The sequence below is a fragment of the Phascolarctos cinereus genome, unplaced genomic scaffold, assembly GCF_003287225.1.
Source record: "Phascolarctos cinereus isolate Bilbo 61053 unplaced genomic scaffold, phaCin_HiC Scaffold_4;HRSCAF=312, whole genome shotgun sequence".
Classification (NCBI taxonomy): Eukaryota; Metazoa; Chordata; class Mammalia; order Diprotodontia; family Phascolarctidae; genus Phascolarctos; species Phascolarctos cinereus.
Window position 1 is genome coordinate 28,094,518 of NW_027555847.1, and position 24,459 is coordinate 28,118,976.

Here is a 24,459-nt window from a genome sequence, read left to right on the forward strand (position 1 = left end):
GGGAGGAGGAAGGAGGGAGGGAGGAAGGAAGGAAGGAGGGAGGAGGAGGAGTGGAAGGAGTATCCTTTGCCACCTGACAGCATGGCATTAAATATGCCCAAATATGGGCCATGAACAGGACAGAGTTTAGGATGCATACGCTGAGGTATATTTCACAACCATCACTAGTTTCTTACATGAGAGGTACAGTCCATTCCTGTGTAGAGTTTTAAGACTTTGTCTACATGGCAATTTCCCAGAACAAACTGTATTCAAAATTCCTTTTGTCATGGCAGAAATTACCAGTTTGAAACAAATATTTTGGTGAAACATTATGGGGGACAGAACCATTTATCACATTTAGAAACCAGTCATCTCCCTTGTACTTACAATTTAATAGCTTCCCATAATATCTCTGTAACACTACTATCAGAAATCAGATACAATCAGGTGCAATTTGGGGTAGGGGGTATCTCTCACAAAATCACTAGCTCACATCGTTACCAACATAAACACTGAGAACTTATTTGGATGATTTTGCTGTCTCCCCAAAAAGCCTTCAACTCCATTGTAAATACTCATTAAATAATAAATACATTGTAAATACACTGAAAAGGATATTGAACAAAAAAAAATTACAAACTAGAAATACAGAAAGTACTTGTGCTCAAACCTATAAAGTCAAGAAAACTTTCTATTCTCCTTGCCACAGGGACCTCCAGAGTCCTTCTAACTATTAGAGTGTAAGCTCCTTGAGGGCAGGAAGTATCTTTCGCTTTTTTTTTTGTATCCCTAGAGCTTAGCACAGAGCCTGGCACATAGCAGCTGCTTAATAAATGTTGATTGATTTATTTATTGATATGATAATTTCTTATAGCATTATCCTGTAAAAGTCTATACTTAATTTAAACATTTATGTGTGGGACAGGCATGGTATAGTATATAGAGGGCTTGGAGTCCAAAAGATCTAAATTTGAATTTCTCTCTTTACACTTGCTAGCTGAGTGATTTTTGGCAAGTAATTTATTGCCTCTGAACTCCTGTTTCCTCATGTATAACATGGAATTAGCAATACCTATACTATCTACCTCACAAGCATGTTGAGAGACCACTAGGTGACATAGTAGACAGAGCCCTGAACTCAAGTCAGGAAGATCTGAATTCAAATGTGACCTCAAACATTTATGAGCTGAGTCACCTTCAGCCATGTTGTCAAATGCTTTCAGTGAGGATGAACATGGCATCTAGGTCAGCTACCACACTGATGGTAAATTCTTCAACTTGAAAAGACTACAAGCCAACACCAAAGTGGAGGGAGTGTTGGTGCATGATTTTCTGCTTGCAGATGATTGTACACTCAGTGCAGCTTCTGAAGCTGAGATGCAACAAAGTATGGATCGATTCGCTGTTGCCTGTGCTAGTTTTGGCCTAACAATTACCACCAAAAAAACACAGGTGCTCCATCAGCCACCACCTCATTATCCATTTGTGGAACCATCGGTTACAGCAAATGGAGAAGTTTGGAATGCTGTGGATAAGTTCACTTACCTTTGCAGTGTACTTTCCAGGGATGCACACATTGATAATGAGGTTGGCACATGCATTGCCAGAGCTAGCTCAGTGTTTGGGAGTCTCAGAAGGAAAGTATGAGAGAGAAGAGGTAATGGATTACCAAACTGAAGGTCTACAGAGCTGTTGTGCTGACTTCATTGGTGTATGCCTATGAAACCTGGACAGTATACCAGCACCATGCCAGGAAACGGAATCGCTTCCATTTGAATTGTCTTAGGAAGATTCTGAAGATCACCTGGCAGGATAAGATACCACACACTGAGGTCCTTTCTCAAACTAAACTCCCAAGCATTCAAACTCTGCTTCAGAGAATGCAACTCCAATGCAAAATGTACACTTGCCAAAAAGACTATTTTATGGAGAACTCACACAGGGCAAGCCTTCACATGGTGGTGAGAAGAAGTGATAAAAGGACACTCTCAAGGTCTCTCTGAAGAACTTTGAGATTGATTGTGTGACATGGACTGTCCAATATGGTGTTCCCACATCAGAGGGAGTGCTGTGCTCTATGAGCAAAGCAGAATTGAGGTAGCTCAAGAGAAACACAATATACATAAACTTAGAGAATGTACCCAAAGGTTCACACGGACTATTTGTGCCCGACCTGTGGTAGAATATTCTGAGCTCATATTGGTCTGCTCAGCCACAGTTGGACACACTAAAACTAGACTCTAGCATTGTGATGTCATTTTAGTCATCTTCGAAAATGAAGGACAACAACAACAACGACCCTGAGATAGTCACTTGACCACTATCAGCTGTAAAATGGGTATAATAATAGCACCTGCATCCCAGATTGTCATGAGGATCAAATGAGATAATATTTGCAAAGCATTTGGCATAGTGCCTTGCATACAGTAGGTGCTTAGTAAATGCTTATAAAAATGAGACAATTCATATAAATCATCTTCAAAACCATAAAGTACTAAACCAATGTGTTAGTACTGTCTAAGAAAAAACTGAGATTGCAATTTTGTGTTCCCTGAAGCAAAAATAATTTTTCAGTTTTATGTGACAACAGTTAAAAGTATAGTAACATAATTATAGAGAATATGGAAAAGTCTATGCTGTAAATTCTCATTTTTACAACCATTCAATATTGGTTGAATTTTTTAGGACAATTTAGCAATATCATGGTCACTCACTATGCCATGGATGTTACAAACTTGCATGCCATCTTGTGGATGAAAGGGCTAGTTTTATAGTGATAAGGAAGATTAGACACAATTTCAAGGTTTTTCTCAATATTCATGTTGTTTAGCATTTTTTTGCGAAGTCTACCTAAAGTGGGGGAATTGAAGACATTACCTAGATAGTTAATGGGGAAAAATACCCTTTTGCCCCAATTATCGGGGGATGTTTTAAGCCAATGTGGATTTTTGTCAATTTCTCCCTTCCTTTTGCTGGTTCTTAGGACATTTGAATAACGTGCTAGCCACAGCTACATAAGTCAACTGTCTTCTGAAATGCTTTATTATTTGACCAAGAACATTGTTTCGGCTAGTGTTGTTTGCCCATGTAGAATGAGAAAGGATACTTACTTAGTACAAAGCCTTATCATTAATATTAGGAACCAAACTCCAAAAGCCTTGGCCCGTGACCCTGGAACGCGTCCAACCTGACTGTCTACACAACACTAAAATAGCGTAAAAAGTTTCCTTTGGGAAGTCTCAATTACCCATCCGACTGTATATACTGTACCCAAAGCACTCCAATGGATCTGTCATCTTGTCAATTTCTGAGTTCCCTCTCACAGTGGAGACTGCAGCCTTTGCGTGCCAGCCCACCCTGTGTGACTCTTGTCCGTGTCCTCCTCCAAGCTCGCCACATGGGGTTCCAATCCTCCTTAATTCTAGTGTCTTTCCTTTGCTAATTATTTCCTCAGTATCCCGCATAAAATGTGCTTGGATGTATTTGTTTGCATTAGACTGCAAGCACCCTGAGGGCAGGGACTGTCTTTTGCCTCTTTTTGTAATCCCTGAGTTTAGCACAGTGCCTGACACATAGCAGGAGCTTAATAAATGTTTATTGATGGATTGCTCCAACATGCTGGAGACCTTTCTGGTATTCTACTTTGTAAGTCATTGTAAGAGTACCAGGGGGAGCAGCTACGTGGCACAGTGGATAGAGCACCGGCCCTGAAGTCAGAAGGACCTGAGTTCAAATCAGATCTCAGACCTAACACTTGACACTTACTAGACAGATAGCTTTGTAAAGCTTTGTGACCCCGGGCAAGTCACTTAACCCCAAATGCCTTAAAAAAAAAAAAGAGTACCAGTAGAAGTCTTAGCCATCCACTTCTCATCCCTCCTTCTTGCCATCCTCTTTTCCTATCTCACAGTTCCTCCATGGTGCCCTTCATTTCTCTTCTTTCCCTCTTTCTCTCCAGCTCCTGTTCTAACTTTTGCTCCCACTCCATCTCAAAAGTTTGGTTAATTTTTTTAAAGTCCTTTCCGTTCCTAATCTGTTTGTAGTCCTTCCATTTCATCCTTGAATGGATGAATTTATTATTATCTCATGATAGAAAACAAACTACACTAGTTTTGAAGTCACTTTCAATTATGTTTTATAGGGGAAACATTATTGGAAGTGACACATGATAACTAAATACTTTCCAAAGAAATTTACAAAGAAATTGCCTTTGATGTCACTAGTTTTTCTGCCTTTAAACGCCACCAGAAATTGAAATTATTCTGATGTTAGTTTGTTTGTTTGTTGCCAAAAAGGCTCATTGATCAGTCACACCCAGAGTGAGACTTCGCCCCAGAGCTCTACATTTGGAAGGCATAGACAGAACTTGTAATTATTCAATAGTATGGAAGCAACAGAGCAACAATTAGTTAAAATAGAAATATTAGATAACAGTTTGTCCTCCTCCAATTAACAACGTTCCCCTTCTCTAGTATGCCCTACACCAGTGTCTCAAGATCTCTGACTACCTTTTTCTTTTTTTTTGGTGAGGCAATTGGGGTTAAGTGACTCACCCAGAATCACACAGCTAGTGAGTGTTACGTGTCTAAGGTCAGATTTGAATTCAGGTCCTCCTGACTCCAGGACCAGTGCTCGATCCACTGTGCCACCCAGCTGTGCCAACTACCTCTCAATGAGTAGAGTCTCACCTCTTCCCCTCACCTGAGATGATTCTTATCCTTCTTGCCCAGGTGCAAAAATTCCTAGTGGTATCTCTGTCAGAGTAGGCAGACTCTTTTAGTGCTCCCACTAAGAAATAAGCGTATTTCCCCCAAAATGTTTTTTTCAGGCCAATATAGACAGATCTTCACTTTTAACTAACATAAAAGCATGGTACTATACCAAGAGTTTGAAGGCTTTAGAGTATAGAGGACCTGGGTTTCAATCCTAACTTGACTACCTATCACCTGTGTGAGCTTGAGCAAATCACTTAGCAGCCATATAAGCCTCAGTTTCTCATCAGTAAAATAATAGGGGGAGTGGGGCATGGGATCATAGATTTAGAAACAGAAGAGGGTTTAGAGCATTCATTCTTAACCTAGGGTCCATGAGCTTGTATAGAGAGAGATGATATAGACATAGCTGTAGATAGATCACTGCATTTAGGTATAATTGGTTTCCTTTGTAAATCTTCGTGTTCTATTTTATATATCCAAACACACACACACACACACACACACACACACACACACACACACACACATGCATTATTCTGAGAAGGAATTTAGAGGCTTCACCAGGCTTCCAAAGGGGTCTATGACATGACAAAAGCTGTGAACCTCTGGTTTATAGGTAGCCTGGTCAATTCCCCTCATTTTGCTGATGATAAAATACCCAGAGGTGTGGATCTCTGTAATGTGACTTGCCTGAAATCACACAGAGAGTGAAATGGAAGAAGTAGGATTCAAACCCAGTCCCTCTGATTCCAAAGCCACTATACCACTGGAATTATTCTAAGTCATCTTTAAATACCCTCTGGCTCTAAATCAATCATCTTATTTTGAAGCCAATGCAATTTGGTCACTATTGAGTAGAAATGGATGGTGTCTACACTGTATAAAAAGAAGTTTGGCAATTACTCAGTTAATTTCAGGGTAGAGTGCCACAGTGATTAATTAAAGCACCATGGTCAAAATAACATTTTGCCTATCAATTTTGCCTGCAAAATACAAAAAGAAATGAAATGTTCCAGAAATGCACAATTTATGGAGACCTATAAAACCACTTCAAGTATTTTGACCATATGTGACACTAAAACCTACAAATGTGGAAAATGTGGATGTGAAAAAAACTTGGGTACAGTCTGAGAGATAAGCTGAGCCCTTTCTTCATGGTGGACACGCTTTAAAACCATCGATAAAAACAAGTAAGATTCACAAATATTCTGAAAGCCATATTTACATGCACTGCTTTCCCATTTAACAGACTCATCTTTTTCTTCCTTTAATGTTTGTTTTACAGATGAGTTATAAACCTCTGAAGAGAAGGGTATATAATTAAAATGCTCAGACCCATAATTATTGACGCTACTCCCATCTCATTCACTACCATGTAATTGGGAAAGCTTTTGATGATGTATATGACTAATTATTCCTCTTAGAATCTCCAAATACCACATTCTCCTCCCAAACCGATCATTGTCACTCTTCAGTCACTGTCCTTGCCCCAGAGAAAATGGTGTTTATGCCTATAGAAGATTACATTCATCTCCTGCGGGCAGCACCTGTTTATTAGCCCACCTGGAGGGTGGGGAGGGCCTGAAGCTTCCAAGAGTCAATGTCTCTTTTCCTTTGATGTGTTATCTTTTCATCTTTTGTGGGTGTCTGTGAAATTTTAGGGGATTATTCTCGACTGGATTTCTTTTTTTAGAGTCTGTCCAACACGTTGTCAAAATGTTCATTAGTTCATTGAATCCTGAGGCTATTACATTCCCCATAGAAAGCAAATAAAAGTTCATGAATACAATCAATGGCAACTGGCATCCTTGGATATGCCAAGGACTTTGGGGAGAGATTTAACCTTGAAATGAAGACCCAAAGCCAGCCTGCTGGACTATTTGGCCTAAGGCACTTATCCCCCTCTGAACTGCTAACCTGTACAATGAGGGCTTATTTTAAACAGATTTAATTAGCTATTTGGGTTAGAAACTCATGGACAAATCTTCAGTGGGTGAATTAGATTTTCACCTATCAGAAGCTACCACATAAGACCTAAGCTTTAATTGGCGTTTCAGTATGTGTGTCTAAGCTTAAAACTTGGTGTCAGAGTGAAAATCCTATTTCTGACACTTACCTGCTGTGTGACCATGGACAAATTGTTTCATGTCTCTGAGACCCAGTTTCCTCTTCTATAAAATAGGAATGATACCAGTTACACTTACCTCACAGGGTTTACAGAATCATAGATCTAGATTAGGAAAAGACCTCTGAAGTCATCAAGTTCATCACCCTCATTTGACAGATGGTGAAACTGAGGCCCAGAGAGATTCCGGGTCATATAATAGTAAATGGCATAGCCAATGTAATGAGTATGTTCTGGCCCGCAATCCCAGAGCCAGGATGCTATATTTCCTTTCAGAGTTTCAAAGGAAAATCAGAGTGGATTAAGGAAGAGTTTTTCTCTAATACTAGTAACTCAAGCCCCCCTAAAAAAAAACCATTAACCAGGACCCCAGTTTCATTTATCCACTTAAAATTATTTTTTAAAAAAAGGATTTTACTTTGAAGATTTAGTAATAACAAAAGGATAACCATTTTCCTCTAACACCTCAGGAGGATTCTTTCTTCTGAACCATCTCAGTGTATGGGTAAAAACGGTCTTAGACTTAGCATGGCTTTTACACAGCATTGGTCCCACCAAGTTCATACCCAGAGGCAACATGGTTGACAGAGGATTCCCTGTTTCAGCCACCAGTGGATCTCAACATCATTCCCAGAGGTCAATTGTGTTCCTCAGAACAACACTGCTAGTCTGACAACAAAACTCAGCTTTTATTCCAGCTTCCAGACTCTGGGAGGTTCTCTCTTGACCTTTTGAAACTCACAAGGTCAGAGTGTCCAGATTCATCATCTTCGCCTGAAATGGAAAAGAGCAAAAGCCAAGGCAAAATGCCTGAGGCCTGTTTTCACAAGGCCTATATCAGCCTCAGAGGTAGCAGGTTTAAGGACTCTCTTCTTACAACACTGTCTCTCATCAGAAGCCAAGCAAGGCCTTTAGAAGGGGCTTCCCATTTGGGATTGTCAACTGAAGTCTGTCCAATAGGCTATCGTCCATCATATGGTTGGTAGACCAGAACCAGTTTCAGAATGTGTGCACATGCTCCACCATCTCTCCATCACATTCCATTACCCATCATTACAACTCTCCTGGAGGCAGATCCTCACCCTCTTCCACATGAGAAGATATCATCAGAGGCTTTTGGCATACATGCCAATTCTCATTTCTCTACCATTCAAACTCAAGTCCCATGGCTCCAAGTCAGCAGAAAGTTACACATTTTTCCCAACGTACCACACTGCCTCCCTATTGTAAGGTTCAAATGTGATGTCAGTGTAAAGTGCTGTGAATACTGTAAAGTTGCATAAGTATCAACCATTATTATTACTCAGATCTAAATAATTATTCTAGAAATGCCTCATTTCCATCATAGAATATAAAAATACTTTCACATCCATGATTTCCTTTGACCTTTACAACAACCCCATCAGATAAAGTAATGTGACTTGGGGCTATTATCCTCATATTACAAATGAGGAAACTGCTCCTCAGAGATGCTAAGGGACTAGCCCGCAGCCACTGAGTTAATAACTGGAACTGAGATTAGAACCTAAAAGAATCTGTCCTACAGAAATAATGGGTGAATTGATTTTTTTTAATGTTCTCCAAATCTGAAGTGTTATATAAATATGAGTTATATTTCATTCAAAATATAAATACTTGGTCTTAATTTTTTAATTCTGGGTGATTAAAAAAAACTTTTAAATCATAACCCTAACAGTTATGAGAGTTTCTACATTCAAAAAAGCCTGAGGCCATTTTTCAAAGAGCTATTAAAGTTGACACTTGGAAACCTGCCCAACAGAGGAAGCCATATTTATCTTCAGCCAGGACAATTCAAGGTTTGGAATGCTGGAAGACAACTAAGCCAACATGTTACATTTCAGGTGGATCAATCATTTGTGAATTATATACTCACTGTACTCCAATGATTAATTTAAGAACTTGAACTATGAGGTCTTACAGAGATGAGGCTTCATTCAAGGTCTCCCCCCCCAGAAACAATCAGGAAAGCTTCTTTCTCATTAGCAGCAAACCTCAATTGATTATGAAAGAGGGACAGATCTGTAACTAGGGTAGGACAACCAGAGCTTTGCCATACTTGCTGACATGCATGCTGGACTTCTGTACAGGCATGTAGAAACCATGCTTTGTAGTCTTCTGCTGGTCCATGCACCATGGAGAGTAAGGGGGTAGGTAAGAGAATGCAAGCCCTGGAAAAGGGCAAGGGAACTGAGTTGAAGGCCAGCAGAGATCAGAAAATAAAATAAAGGGGACATTCCCCTCTCCTGAGACAACAGGATTCTTAATTTGCCTATCTCTCTAAAGACCTGGCTGTGACTCTCCACACTTTCAAATGAATTTGCCCCCAGAGGCTAATTATAACATGGGATTGAGAAAAATTAAGAGAGTTAGTGATTAGCTCAGGATATCTTTGGATTCCCTTAGTTAAAAGTTCTAAGAACTATCCCATTTCAATGAATATTCTTGGGTTGAATAAAGTAATTTCTCTGAGAATCCTTCTCCTCTTTTGCTGTCTAATTGCCCCCCTGAGGTCCTCTTAGGCTGCTTGGTGATACCATCCCAGGGTCCACCATTTTAAGAATGACTCTAGCCATGCTTCACCTCTGAACTCTCCCTCACATCCCACCATGCTTCTCTTCCCAAGACAGGCTGTCCCTTCATGCTATACTTTAGGTCTCCCACCTCCACCATTTAGTTGAAGCCTGGGGACGTAGGACCATTCATTGTGACATTTTCTGCCCAAGGAAGGGTTCACTAACAAAAATGTTTTCTTGACCTTGAAAATATGTATGATGCTGTCATAGAGAAAAGTCTATGGGAGGGGGAGAAGAGAATACCTCAGCCTTCACCTAGGTCTCCTCTCCCATGTCCGGTTCCCCACACTAGGGAAGCAATATCAGCTTACTCCTCAGTCTGAACTACTTCCAACTAGATAAGAACCACAAACCAAATCATAAAGTAGCTAATAGCAAAAATTAGCAAAATGACAGGGAAAAATCAAGGAATAAACTCATTCTTGGCCCCTCTATTCAAAGGAAAATAGTCTCCTATAGATTGGTAGACTAGTGGGGAAGGATTTAGGGCCTCCTCCTCAATAAAATCCTCAGTAAACTTGCTACTTGACATGAGGGAAGATGTATGTTTTAGGGTATTCTATGGCTGGCTGACCTTTTTGAGCACACATGGTTTCTTCTACCAGCAGCTGGTGTGGTCCAGAAACTCCCCTGCTGCTGCTCCTCTTTGCCCTGCATCTTCTTAATAGAGCCTGGCAAACCCACAGCTTGGCTGCTGCCCTCTGACTCCACAACAGTCATCCCCAAAAGACTTGTCCTCTGTTGCTGCCCTGCGCCTCGGCAATTCACATCCTTGGCCACTTGTGGGAAATGTCATGTTTTCTTAAATGTGAGCCACCTGACTCCCCTCCCTTCATTGCAAAAGGAAAGGGCTATGGGAGCAGAACATCCCAGCTGACATATTGGCTAGTGTTGCTGAACTGCATTCTCTCTCTCTCTCTCTCTCTCTCTCTCTCTCTCTCTCTCTCTCTCTCTCTCTCTCTCTCTCTCTCTCTCTCTCTCTCTCTCTCTCTCTCTCTCTTTTTCTCTCTCTCTCTCTCTCTCTCTCCCCTCTCTCTGTCTGTCTGTTTCTCTTTCTCTCTCTCCCCTCTCTCTGTCTGTCTGTTTCTCTGTCTCTCTCTCTCTCTTGTTTCTGTCTCTTTCTGTCTCTGTCTCTCTCTGTCTCTCTTTGTGTGTGTGTCTCTGTCTCTGTCTTTCTGTCTTTCTCTCTGTCTCTCTCTCTCTCTGTGTCTCTCTCATTTCTGTCTCTTTCTGTCTCTATTTCTCTCTTTCTGTCTGTGTGTGTGTGTCTCTGTCTATCTATCTTTCTCCCTCTCTCTCCCTCCCTTTCTCTTGTTTATGCTTTGTTACAAAAGATGACTCTCAGGATTGGGGCAAAAGGCAAGGGTGGGGGGTTGGTCATATTTAGACATGAAGGTGATTTAAAAAACAAAAGATGGCAAATTTTAAAACTGTTTAATGAAATCAGATACCTGGATCATCACGCGCCTCGGTGCTAATTAGTGCATATTTGGCTATGTTGCTAGTCAACCTCATGACCTTGACCCAGTGGCACACAAAAGGGTTCCTCAGATTATAAAACCTGCAGGCTCACCTCCACCTAATGGAAGGTCCCAGACCTTACACCTAACTACATAAGGACATCTGTGTGTCATTCGCTTCTTCCTCCATCTCAAGCTGCAAACATGGTACCTCCTATGTGGTCAGCATTTTCTGATGAGTCTTTCTAAGACTACAGATAAATATTCATGGTCTTTTTTTCATTTGCCTCTTCAGCTTTCTACATGTCCTCTGTTAATTAGCATAAGGTCATACAAGTGCTTTTGAGGTCCCAATATGTCTCAGAGAGACAAGACTTTAGATCACCCTTTGCAAGGCTAGGTTGTCCTCCCCACTGCGGTGTGGAGGCCTGAGCAGTATGACAGAGACCTTTGTGAAAGAGATCATTCAGAACATAAGAACTTGAATCTCATCTTCTTTATCCTAGGAAGAGGCCAAGTGAGCAAGACATTTATCATCATTTAAAGAGTATTGGATGCTGGCAGGGAGAGTAGGGTGCAGATCGGAGAATTCTGAATGGTTTATTCTGAGGTCCCCAACTTCAGAGTCAAACTGAGTATAATTCCAAGCAACAGCACCTTGAACACCTCCCCAGCCTCCAGCTGGCCTTCCTGCAACCTCTCTAACCTCCAAGAGCACAAGGGGTACAACCTAAGCATCCCCCCACTCTCCTATACCCCACATTCCCCTTTGCCCCACCAGCACCCACATTACTCAAAGTCAGCATAGTTAGGAACCTGTTCGTTTTCCAAACTCTTCCTCCAACCTGGTCAAGCCAGCCAAAGGACTTCAAATAGAACCCTAGACACATACCTCCTTCTCCCTCATCAAAAGTCCATCTTACTAACATCAAAGACTGACAATTAGGAGCTAACTCTGGGAGTGTGAGTGGCATATCTTAGCTCTAAAGTTTCGGAGAAGAACGTACAGTGAGCACTCATACCTCTCTCATTTCCTAAACTGAATCGTTGCTCAGGCAAGCATAATTTCTCTCCTGCCTCTCCATTCTGGACTCTCCAAACTTCCTCTCCCATTTTTGGAAACCAGACTTGGAGCAAAGATGTTATACGTGTGTGACCCAAGCCACTGGCCCTTCCACCAGATAGATGTCTCCACCCTGGAAAAAAAGAAGCCATTAGAAACACTGGAAGCCATTAGAAACACAGCTAGCAACCTCTGACAGCATGCTCATGCCCCACTGGTGCTAGGAAAACATTTTCTAGATATTAAAATGAGACATTTAGGTGACTGACTTGAAGTCAGGAAGACCTGAATTCAAATCCTGCCTCAATTACTAGATGTGTGGCACTGGGCAACTCACTAAAACTCTCCTGGTCTCAATTTCTTATCTGCAAAATGGGCACAACAACAGCACCTACCTCACAGCACCCCAGGATCAGATGATATTACATATGCAAACAGCTTTGCAAACCATAAAGTGTTAAGATAAAATTTTTGTTGTTCAGTCATTTTTCAGTTGTGTCCAACTCTCTGTGACCCCATTTGAGATTTTCATGGCAAAGACACTGGAGCAGTCTGCCATTTTCTTCTCCATCTCATTTTACGGATGAGGAAAGCGAGGCAAGTAAGGTTAAGTGACTTGCCCAGGGTCGCACAGCTGGTAAGTATCTGAAGCTGTATTTGAACTCAGGTCTTCCTGACTTCAGGCTGAGTGCTCTAATCTACTGTACCACCTAGCTGCCCTAAATGCTAACCAGCTAGCTATTAACTGTGAATTCTTATTATGAACTTCAGTAATCAAATCATGTTCTAAATGGACCTGGCTAGTTAAAGAAAAGTTTTAATAAAGCCTTTTGTCAAGAGAACTTTATTATAAAATATGTGAATATCCCTAAGATTAGCTTATTGGTCGTTTGGGGGGTTTTTTTTAATGTATTAAGCTTTCTTTAAACATAGCACACCAGTATTTAAATAGCCATCAGCTCTGTTTATAAAAGCCTGTCCTGGTGGAGTCTGCCGCACCTGCCAATCCACTCCAGACGCTAATCAACCAAACAGCACGAGAAGTCTAGACCGGAGGAAAAAAACAAACGCCAGACCTATGTGACTGCCATAAGGTGATTAAAAACGAAATTTGTCAGTGAAAGGTTTTTAGGCGTCTGCGAGGCCTGTTTCATGAAAAAAGAAAAACTGTGACCACTGAAGGCCTCGGCACTGTCCAACGGTTCAACATCAGAAACTCAGATTTTATCAGTGGACGGGACAGTAGAGAAAACCTCTTTCCTTCTGCTTTGCTGCTGCACCCTAAAGGCTATGAGACCTTCCCACGGGAGTTGCCACTGAAACCTTTAGTATATGCTCTTTCTTTCACTGGAATGTGAACTCCTTAAGGTTAGGGACCATCTTACTGTTCTTTTTTTTTCCAAAACTTACTTTTTTTCCCAAAACTTGGTACAATGCTTTCCACTTAATAAATGCTTTATTCATTCATGCACCATAGCCTTTTTCATCTTGTCATGGAAGTGAACTTTTGGGAGTTGCCCTGAAAGGCAACTAGGTGGGCAGTTAGGTGGTACAGTGGATTGAACACTGGGCTGGGAACCAAGAAAGACTCACTCTTTCTGAGCTCAAATATGGCCTCAGGCACTTACTAGCTGTGTGACTCTGGACAAGTCACTTAACCCTGTTGGCCTCCGTGTCTTCATCCGTAAAACAAGCTGGAGAAGGAAATGGCAACCCACTCCAATATCTTTGCTAGGAAAACCCCAAATGGGGTCACAAACAGTCAGACAAAGCTGAAGAACTGAAGGGTAGGCTCTGGTCGGTAGGTCCTTGAGAAAGCTTCCAATGTGATCTTAGTAAAATATGTGTGCAAGGACCAGTTAGCTTAGCAAGAAGGGGCTCACTGCCAAAAAGTTGGCCATCCAGTGATGAATATTTTGGCCACAGAATCTCATGAAGAACCAATTTCTAATGCGTGGAGATTTTGTTATCTGTAGTGGTGGATCAACACACACACACACACACACACACACACACACACACACACACACAATCACATATACTTTAAAGAACTTGAACTCCTAAATGCCTACCCTGTCATTTTTCCAGTTTCTAAAAACTAGGGGCCCATCGCATGCCTAATGTCAACAATTGTTCATATTGACGCCATGCCTTACAGTTCCCATAACCTTTCCTCAAACCACCTCGTGAAGAGTGTAGAACTATTACTCCAGTGATAGTGATGTTTGGGGTTGATGAGGATGATGGAGAGGGAAATGGACAGGAAGATTGCAAGTCTGCCCAGTGGGGCTCAAAACACCTCAAACCCAACCTTCTGTGGGGGGCATTTCCTGGATATTGCTAGCTTCTTCCTCCTGGGGTGACTTTCTATCCACCTCACATATTTCTTGGATGTATATAGTGTTTGAATGTTATCTTCCCCATTAGAAGGTGAGTTTTTGCTGCATTCTGGTCAGAGGTAAGGTGATGATTCCGTGTGTGTGTGTGTGTGTGTGTGTGTGTGTGTGTGTGTGTATGTACCATGCTCACTGACAGCTTCTTGTGAGAGAACTATACTGTAAAGGGAAGGTCATGGGGCCTTCACTCCCCAAGACCATGTGGCCCTCTCAGTTGGGCCTGGGTCTTCGCCTTTTTGCTTCTTCTTTTGGGAGTAGAGTCCCCAGTCTGGGCTGAGAATAAGACTCCCCCATCCGAGACAGAGGAATCAAGGCTGGGGGCTGCAGCCAGCCGGTAGCAATATCCTGAGGAGCACGAATCTAGAACTCCAGGAATTCGGGCTTTGGACATGAACTTAGTGGGACCGATGCTCTGGAGGAACTGAGCTAACCCTCCCTTCCCCAAGACTGAGATGGTATAGGGTAGAGATTCAGGGGATTTTCATACTTTTATCTATCTTTGAATTAATCATTTCTTCATAAAGGCATTTAAAAAGGGGATCTCCTTGAGGATAAGGCCTCTGTTTGGACCAGCACTGAGCAGAATGCCTGTCTTAATAAGAGCTTGTTAACTGAGAATACTTGAGGATGACAAACTCCTCTGTTTGGCATTTAAAAACCTTCACAGTCTGATTCCAGTTTACTTTTTCCACACTCATTTCCCCTTACTCCCCCTCACACCTTTATGTTCCAAGCCTAGCTGTTTTCTTCCATAGGTGAAATGACATCTCCTGCCTCCATGTCTTTGGCCAGGCTGTGTCCCATTCCTAAAATGTTCTCTGCTCACATCTATCTCTTAGCATCCCAAACTCCCTTCAAGGCTCAGGACTTCAAATGCTACTCCACATATGAATTGGGACGAATCATTAGGTTTAGGGCTCTTCAGCAGTGAAATGAGGGAATTGAATTAACCAGCCCCTTCTAGCTCTAGACCTGGGGTCCTAAGTAGTAGGAGCTGTCATTTCACCTATGACCTCAGCATCCCTAGCTCCCTTCAAGGTGAAGCCCAGGAGTCTCAAATACTTGGACTAGAAGACGTCTGAAGTCCCTGCCAGCTTTAGATCTGTGATCCTCAGTGCTACCCCCTCCTAATCCCAAACTGTAAGTGTCCCCCCACCACCACCTTGAAATTAATTTGTATTTATTTTGCAGATATCTTATATTTACTTATCTGTATCGGTCAACTAGCATTTGTCAAGCACCTACTATGTGCTAGGGACTCACCTAAGAGCAGTTATTCTCCATTATCCTCCCCCAGGAAAATGTAAGCTCTCTGAGGTCGAGAATTTCCGTATTTATCTTTGTACAGCCAGAACCTAGTCCAGTGCCTGACACACACTAGTCACTTAACAGATCATTGTTGAATTGGATTGAGGAGCACAACCACAGTACCGATCTATTGATGTAATTACGGGAGCTCATTCGCTATTTAAAAAAGGAAATAACATGAACGATGTCTCAGGTGTCAATAGTCATCTCTGTTGTTTAAGGCAAACATGTTTTAATTGTCCTGAATAAGGATCCATCACTATTATTGGAAAACTCTGAAGACCCAAGATTTCACACATTTTGGTAATAATGCGACCACATGGACAAAGTTTGTTTGGTTTTTGTTTGTTTGTTTGTTTTTACTATAATGACAAAGTCTATTTTTTTTTACCAGTTTAAGGCAAAATAGCACAATTTTGAAAAACAACAGATGAGATCTCATGATCCAAGCATCCCTAAGGCATAAAAGGAAGTGAGGTGAATTGCATAAACACATGACTAATAAGCAGGAGACCCTGCGCTCAAACCCAAATGTCCTTGCCAAAGTCACAACTAAGGTCTGGCAGCCGTACCTTCGTCCCAGGGCACTAAACTCTGGAAGGCTGACAACAATTAAAATTTTCAGTGATACAGAAATGACTGAGATTAGCAAGAAATGGTTAAATCTGAATCTACCAGATGATTCTACCACTTCATGCCCTCACTTCAGTCCAATGGTGGCTTAGACCCCAGGGGAGTTTCTCTTCCGGTCTAGCTTACTCTGCTATCAACCCCTACTTCCCAGCTGCACCCTCACTGTATCCCAGGATTCCCTGATATAGGCCAGTGTCCTAGGGTCTCTGTCTTGCTCTTTATAGTACATTGTCTCAGGGTTTCTCTACCCATCAGCCTTGTGTCCTAGAGTCCCTCCTGTAATGGAATGTATATTTAAAAAAATTGATATGAAGGCTATTTGCCCCAGGTACCAAAACTGTTACATCTTTCACTAGTTATAACTAGTTAAGCTCTGCTCCTGATTCCAAGGGCTTTCAAAGCTATATACCCCAACGCCCTTCATGACTAAGTTATTGGTCAAAACTGGAACCAGCTAATTAGAGAAAGTAAATGAAGGCCTAAAGAGAAGAAAATCATTACTAAGAAACCACGATAAGTTTCTGAATCACAAAATTAGGTTAGATGTATTGAGGGGTGCTTAAATACAGGCTTCCATATAGCTCTCGTCACTGCTGAAATCATTCCTCACTGAGTGAAAATTTTAAGGAACATTTTGATGGGTAAGTCTTCCTATCTATGGGCTCATAAGCCAACCCACTTGAGTAAAATATAGGGGCTCCGACCAGCAGTACTGAGTCAGTCTGAGAAAGCACAGGGTGGCCTTCATCTAGAATGAGTTGGGGCCACTAATTGACTAGCAAACCATTGTGACTGCATGCTCTATTACAAGTTTACCTATTTGGCTATGATGTAGTTTTCCCTTGAGAAAAGGGCAAGGGAGTAGATAATTCTCAAGGAAGAACACTAGAAGAGCAGTTGAAATGTGACATCTGATTTGCACTCACGTAGATCTGCCTGGTGGTGAGTTCAAAACTATTATCTCGTACGTGCTGATTTGGTGCAAGATGCATGATTAGGCGACTTAATTATATGTTGTAAAGGAAGCTGTGACCTTTCCAATTCTCTCTTAGATAGGGTGTTGTTGACTTACGAGGAGGAGGGCGAAAAGACTGTGTGTGGGAGCCTGACAAAATGCTGCCGTTTCTTATGTAATTACTAGAGTTCATTCAATGCTCTTTAAAAAAAAAAAAAAACAGCATTGATGAGGCTTCTAATGTCATTGGCTGTCTCTGGAGGAAAACATGGATTCTGAATATATGTATGTATATCTCCAGTACAACTGCTGGGAAACTATGAATTCCCATTAGCCTAATACTGGCTTTGGCAATAATATGACTACACAGACAATTTCTGTATTTATTCCTCGGTTTAGGGAAAACAGCACGAGATAAATGGTAACAAGGGCCAGTTAAATGGTGCAGTGGATCAAGTGAGAGGCCTGGAGTCAGGAAGATTTGTCTTTAGGAGTTCAAATCCAGCCTCAGAGCTTACAAGAAAACCCCAAATGAGATCACAAACAATCTAACACAACAGAAAAAAAATGACTGAACAGCAGCAAAGGAAGACAGAAGTAAATACCAAGCTTGATAAATGTTTATTGTTCTTGTTGTGATGAACAATCACAGCAAATGCTAACAAAGTGATGTGATATTCTGTTCTCTCCCTCTACCAGGTAAAAGAAAATCACATCATTCATTCATTTATTCAACAAACATTCCATCTGTGCCTACTAAAAGCTAGACAAGAAGTAGCTAGAGAACTAGCCTCAAAATGAGGAACTCAACCTGGGCCTAGGTCCTGCCTCTTACCTCTCGTTTACTGGTTGAGTGACCCTAGGCAAGTCACTTAACTTCTCAATGCTCTGGGCAGCTCCCTAAGACCAGAAGTCACAGAGAAAGTGGTGACCTTCATTGGTAGAGGAAGTTTCTTTGTCTGTTCTGCCTGTTTACACTTATTTGTGTGCTTGTCTCTTCCATTGGACTGTAAGCTACTTGAGAACAGGGACAGCCTTTTGCCTCTTTTTCTATCTCCAGAACTTAGCACAGTCCTTGGCACAAAGTAGGCATTTAATAAATGTTAATTGACTACACCCTATACACATCACAGATGCAATCCTTATCTCAATGGACTGGACACCATGAATGATTCAAAGATAAAGAAAACATTGCCTCTGCCTGCTAGGAGCTTATAATCTCATAGAGAACATGAGACAAGTAAACTAAATGGTAAAATAGAACATTATAGATGTACACGTCATACATGTATACACTTGTATAAATGTAAACATGTGTACATGAATACATCATGCATTGCCACTCCATACAAAGTGAAAATTCTGAGGAAGGAGATATGCCTTCCTTCCTCCAGCTGGCAGGCGAGATCAGGGCAGGCTTCAGGAAGGAAGTGACTTTTGATTTCTATTTTAAAGAAGAAGTAAAATTAAAAAGAGAGAAATTGAGAGGAAGGGAGCAGTGGGACACTCCCGGCGCTGGGAAGGTCATCAGGGCCAGTAGAGAGGAAGGAAAGGGTGGGATAGAGTCATGAAACAGTAAATAGTCCAGTTTTCCTGGAGTGAAGAGCAGTGACATCCAAGTCAACTAGACATGGTAGCAGCTAAAGCATACACAAGGATCCCAGCAGGCTACTGTTTGACTTAGAAACCCACATGTTAATATTGTCTGTTTTGTTGTATTGGATTTATTTTGTTAAACATTTCCCAATTTGGTTAGGGGAGCACTTGGGAAAATGGCGGGGCTGTGTATTTGACACCTCTGGACCCTAGACGGAGGAAGACCTTAAATGCTAGATGAAGAAATATGGAATTATTCAGCAGGAAATAGGGAGCCATTGAAAGTTTTTGAGGAGTAGAATGATACGTTCAGGCCTGTGCATGAGGTAAAGTAATCCAGCAGTGGTGTGGAGGTTGGAATAGAAGAGGGAGAGACTAGGGGCAAGGAAATAAGTGAGGAAGCTCTGAAGTTCATGAAGAACCATGGCTTTAATACTAAGCATGGAAGGGGGAGCTCCAGGAGACACATACTATAGAAGAAGAATCAACAGAACTTGGATATGGAAGATGAAGAAGAGGGAGTGGTCAGAGATGGTTCAGAGATTCCAAGTCCAAGCAACTGGGAAATAAGAAACATTTTATATCCATGTAACATCATCCACTATATGAATACACTTTCCTACAATTCAATGTGTAGCTGGACTGCTAATGTCTTAATTTATGGGGCACGGGTTGGGGTGATGGAGGAGAAAATAGAGATATCTGGCCCATTACAAAACCCAGAGTTAAGGTCTCCGTGTAGTACAGGGATAATTAGTTCTGTCCGAAAACAAAAGCGTTTGTGTGCAGCCATGGTGACAAGAGAGCAAAATGAAAAAGGGCTAAGATCTTGTTGCAGAAAGAGCCATCACTATCATTTGGAGGTGTCTGTTAGACAGAGAATGAAATGCAGCAGAGCTCAGACAGTCTTCCGGAGAGCTCAGGGCTCAACAATGCCCTGTAATTAAATGGGCCAGAATGATGGCACTGATTTTCACCTTTGCTTTATTGTGTGGATATAGCCTCAGATAGGAAAAACCAGTCTCACGGCTCTTAGTCCAAACAACATAAATTACCTTTAAGGCAGCATTCTCCGGGTCCTTGGCTCTCACTCTGTCAAGGCTCGTGCCTACAGCAGTGTCCTCTGCAATATAAATCTCTGTAACTGCCAGGAGAGGTAAGATATTCAAGCATGAGTCCAGTGTCACAAGCTACTCTAAGTTCAAAAAGCAGAATGGCTCCCAAGTACGTTTTAGGTAACGTTAAAGGCGTTGCTGACATTTGGTGGGGAGCTAGTGTGGTATCTAATGGAGAGACCCTTGGATTAAGAGACAGAAGACCAGGGTTCTAGGGCTGACTTTGAACGCCTTAGATGCTTCCCTGGGTCTATTTCTTCATCTGTAGAAAAGGGATAATGGTACATACCTTTCCTGCCTTTCTGCACTGTGTACAAATCAAATAAGATAATGCATGGAAAATTGCTTCATTAAGTGCAAAGCTTAGTGAAAGTTGAAGGTATTATTCTCTAGCTAAAGGGAATCACTCCTTTCCCTGAATTCCCCTAGCAGTTTGTGTCTCTCTTAGGTACTTAACACATATTCCTGCTTTAGAAAGGCAGTAAGGTACACTGGGAGCTCTGTTGGGTAGCTAGGTATTTCCCATATACTTAAGATACTTTCCTGCTTCCCCTTTGCCCCTTAGCCTCAGATCCTCAGCACTTCTTTAAGTGCTGTCTTCTCCATTAGAACATCAGCTTCTGGGGGATAGGGATTGTCTTGATTGCGAGCCTTAGCCCACCACATCATAAGTACTTAATGAATGCTTTCTCTATCTTTAGAAAAGCAGTCCTGGTAAAGTGGGTTGGACATAGAGTTTGAATCCCCAGTTTGTGGGACGATGGGAAAATCACTTAATCTCTTTAGGCTTCAGTTCTCTCATATGTAAAATGGGGACAATAATACCCGCAAAATAGGAATAATAATAATACTTGTATTGCCTTGCAGTGTGTTAGGAAGGAAGGACTTTATAAACCATTCAGTAAGTCTGAAATAAAAGTTAGTTATCATTCCCTTTCATTCCTCAGTTCTTCTTTCTAAGGTAATTAGGGAATAATAGTAGTAACAACAATAGCATATTTATAGTGCTCTAATGTTGGCAAAAAAAAAACTTTACAAATATTATTTCATTTAATCTCTACAACAACCCCGGGAGGTAGGTGCAGCTATTATTATAATCACCCTTTTATAGATGAGGAAACTGAGTCAGGCAGCAGTTATAGATAATAAATGTGTCTAAGGTCATATATGAACGCAGACCTTTCTGATCCAGGTCCACTACCCTATCCACCTACCTGCCCAGCTAGCATAGAGGAAAGAAGGCTAGACTTGGAATTAGGGGACCTAACTCAGTTTGAAGTCTGCCTTGGCTATGTGACTCTGGGTAAGTCACTTAACCTCTCTAGGCCTTTCTCAACTATAAAGTGAAGATAATAATGCTTTGACCCCCTACTTCACAATGTTGGTACAATCAGAGCAAAGTATTCTGCAAAGGAGTTCCATATAAATGACAGCTCAAATTCATTTTCAGTGGAGGAAAGTGAGTTTCATCACTTTAAAATATTGAGAAAGGTGCACTTCATTATTAATCCCATTTACAGTCTAATTCTCAAACGATTCTCTAGTGATCCATGCTAAAAGCTGAAGACTGATAATAATCTGCTCCCAAGCTTATTTCTCTAGCAACTGGAAAATGCGACTTGACAACCAAGAAACTGAGACAATCTTAACTGGCCTTTGGAGGTAGAACAACCAATAGGGAAATGCCATCCTTTTATCTGGGGTTGAGCCCATGCTCAAAGGGCGGTGTTTAATTCTGGCAAAAAAAGACAGAGTGCGGGGCCAGGAGTCGGGAAGATTTGACTTCAAATCATCCAGCCTTGGGCACTTGCTAGCTTTGACCCTGGATAAGTCATGTAACCGCAGCTTGCCTCAGTTGTAAAATGGAGATAATAATAATACCTTCCTCCCCGGGCTGCTATGAGGATAAAATGAGATTATATTTGCAAAGTGCTTTGCAAACCTTAAGGGGCTATATAAATGCTAGTTATTAATGTGGGCATCACCATTTAGGTAAGAAGTAGATGAGCTGGAGAATATCTAAGAAGAAGGCAATAATGATGGGCCTTTGAGATCAGGCAAATATACAAATCATCTGAAGGAACTGAGGATGGTTAGCATGGGAGAAAGAAGGCATAGGGAGAATATAAGATCTATTTTCAGGCGTTTGAAGAGCTGTCATGTATAAGACGGATCAGCTTTGTTCTACTTGGCTCTGGAGGGCAGAACTAGAAACAATAAATGAAATGAAAAAAGGGAAAGTATAAGATTTCTATAAGAAAAACTTCTTAAAAAAGAACTAGCCCAGGCTAGATGACCACTTATCAAATACATTGTAGTGGGTTTTCAAGCATGGTTTAGACTGGATTACCAATGTGGTCTCTTTCTACTCTGAGATTCTGTCACTCAGGGGAAAACCTACCTACCACGCCTTTGAGATTATGGCTAGTGAGCGTCTTGGCTGGGAATAAATATTAGTGTCTGGATGACTGGGTAGGTGTCTCTTTGGTCACAAAGAAGAAAAGCAAGAAAAGCTAATGTGTACAGACTAGATCCTGAATAAATAGCCCCCGGGGTCACAAGTGCAGAGAATGTGGCATCCAAATCACTTCTATAAATAAGGAGAGCAAAAGTACAGATGATATCAAAAACAGGATAATCTCAGCGTTTGACCTGGGATCAGTCTTTGATATGGGTGCGTGCTTATGCATAAACAGAATCCTTCACACATTTTAGAAAATAAATAACCCCCTATACCTTGGTCAACTTGAGCACGTGATCCAGTGAATGTTGGTGGTTCGTTGACATCTACGATCTGGATTAAAATGGTCTGAGATGCTGAGCTGCGCCCACTGTCCTGGGCACAGATCACCAGAGTGTAGCAAGCCACTGTTTCAAAGTCCAGCTTAGGTTCTTTGGCTATTATCAGCTAATCAAGAGAAAGATAATTCAAGGTGTGAGATTTTCCATGTAGAAGCCTCATCGGGAGAGCTAGACAACTAGGGGAAATAAGACCATCTATGTCAATCACATAACCTTGATGGAGGTGAGCCTTTGTCTAGAATTGAATCTCACTGGGAAGGTGTAGTGAGAGGGTAGAGGTGGACGCCAGATAACACCTTGTTAAGAGGATCGAGATTTCCTGAACTTGAGTACTTGTCAACCTCCCTTCATACCCATTCAACTCATTCTTTTTTGCTCTCCTGCCATCATCCTCATCTTCCCACAGAAAATCTGACCTGGTCCCCAGGCACCAAGAAGTGAATTTTTGCCTTCTCTTTCCAGACCATCCTCCAAATTCCATGCCATTACATGCCCTCTCCTTCCAACAACACTTTGTATGTTATTTTGCCCCATTAGAATGTAAGCTCCTTCAGGGCAGGGACCATCTTGCTTGCTTGTATCTGTAGCCCTAGCTTTTAATAGAGTGTCTGGCACCCAGTGAGCATTTAATAAATGTTTTGTTCCTGAAAGAAAGCTGCCAAAATAAAGTCATTAGTAAATAGATTCTTTACTTGTAATGCAAGGAAGATGAGCAGAAAGAGAAAATTCTGAGTACCAGTTCAACCCAATTTTCCCACAGGGCTCCTTTAATACAGAAAAGCAACAAAAAATCAAAGAAAATGTTGATAAGAATACATAGGAGTACAAAACAAACTCATTGTCAAGAAACATCTGCTTTAACAAGATGCAGGTGATCTCATGGCATAGCCAAAACAGGATACAGATGACAGAAACAGTAATTAACTATAAAAAGAAAAATTCATTTAAACAGGATACTGAGTATAGGAAGTTTTTCCCACAAAAGCTTTATTATACTTTTTTTGGTTTTTTTTTCCAGAAAATTAAAACAGTCCTGTAGAAATCAGGATGGAATTACTTAGGTTCAGAGTTGGTAAAACTCTATTTTGCTAACCAGCTATCAATCAGACTCGGTTTACTTTCCTTACTGTCAGAGGCTCCACTTTCCACCTGCTGTTTCTCACACTCAGCTTCCCACGCTTTTGCAAAGGCTTCATCTTTCATAGCTGGAACCCAGGGCAGTAAGCATCCTCCTTTATCCTTCTTAGAATCTTTGGTTTCCTTCAGGGTCCAATCCTCTAGTTCTAAATGCTCTCCTTGCCTCAAATTCTCTCTTTACCTTTTGTGGTCTTCTCCTGAGAGCTGAGATTGTTTTTTTTTTGTCTGTCTCCCCAGCACTTAACAGTCACCTGCAAATAGTAGGCACTCAGTAATGTTTGTAGGATTGAGCTGAATGAAAATTCAATGATTTTACATAAGTTCTAGGACCAGAGAGTGAATTTCCCTCTCCCAGGAATTATAAATAATAACCTCCTAGTAACAATAGGCCTACCTGTCTACCTTCTATGGCAGAGATACGTGGGCCTCCTCATTGGTTGCCAAATTGAATATTTACTCGGCAAAATGTTGTGAAATTCTGGTTTCAAAAGTTCCCCAATTGGTAGAGAACCAGAAAACCAGATGTCACATCTTTTATTCCATTGGAAAACTCCAGTAAAAATCACCTTTATCATGCG

At 41.3% G+C, this 24,459-nt stretch overlaps 1 protein-coding gene across 1 annotated transcript in view; it reads right to left on the bottom strand.

Annotated features, from left to right (window-relative positions):
• LOC110200983 (cadherin-related family member 3-like) overlaps nt 1-24,459 on the bottom strand; it is a 90,908-nt gene that overhangs the window by 54,442 nt on the left and 12,007 nt on the right. The window contains 4 exon segments of the mRNA XM_078151677.1: nt 9,991-10,195; nt 14,534-14,782; nt 19,855-19,971; nt 22,679-22,850. Of these exon segments, the coding sequence (XP_078007803.1) occupies nt 9,991-10,195; nt 14,534-14,782; nt 19,855-19,971; nt 22,679-22,850 (743 nt within the window).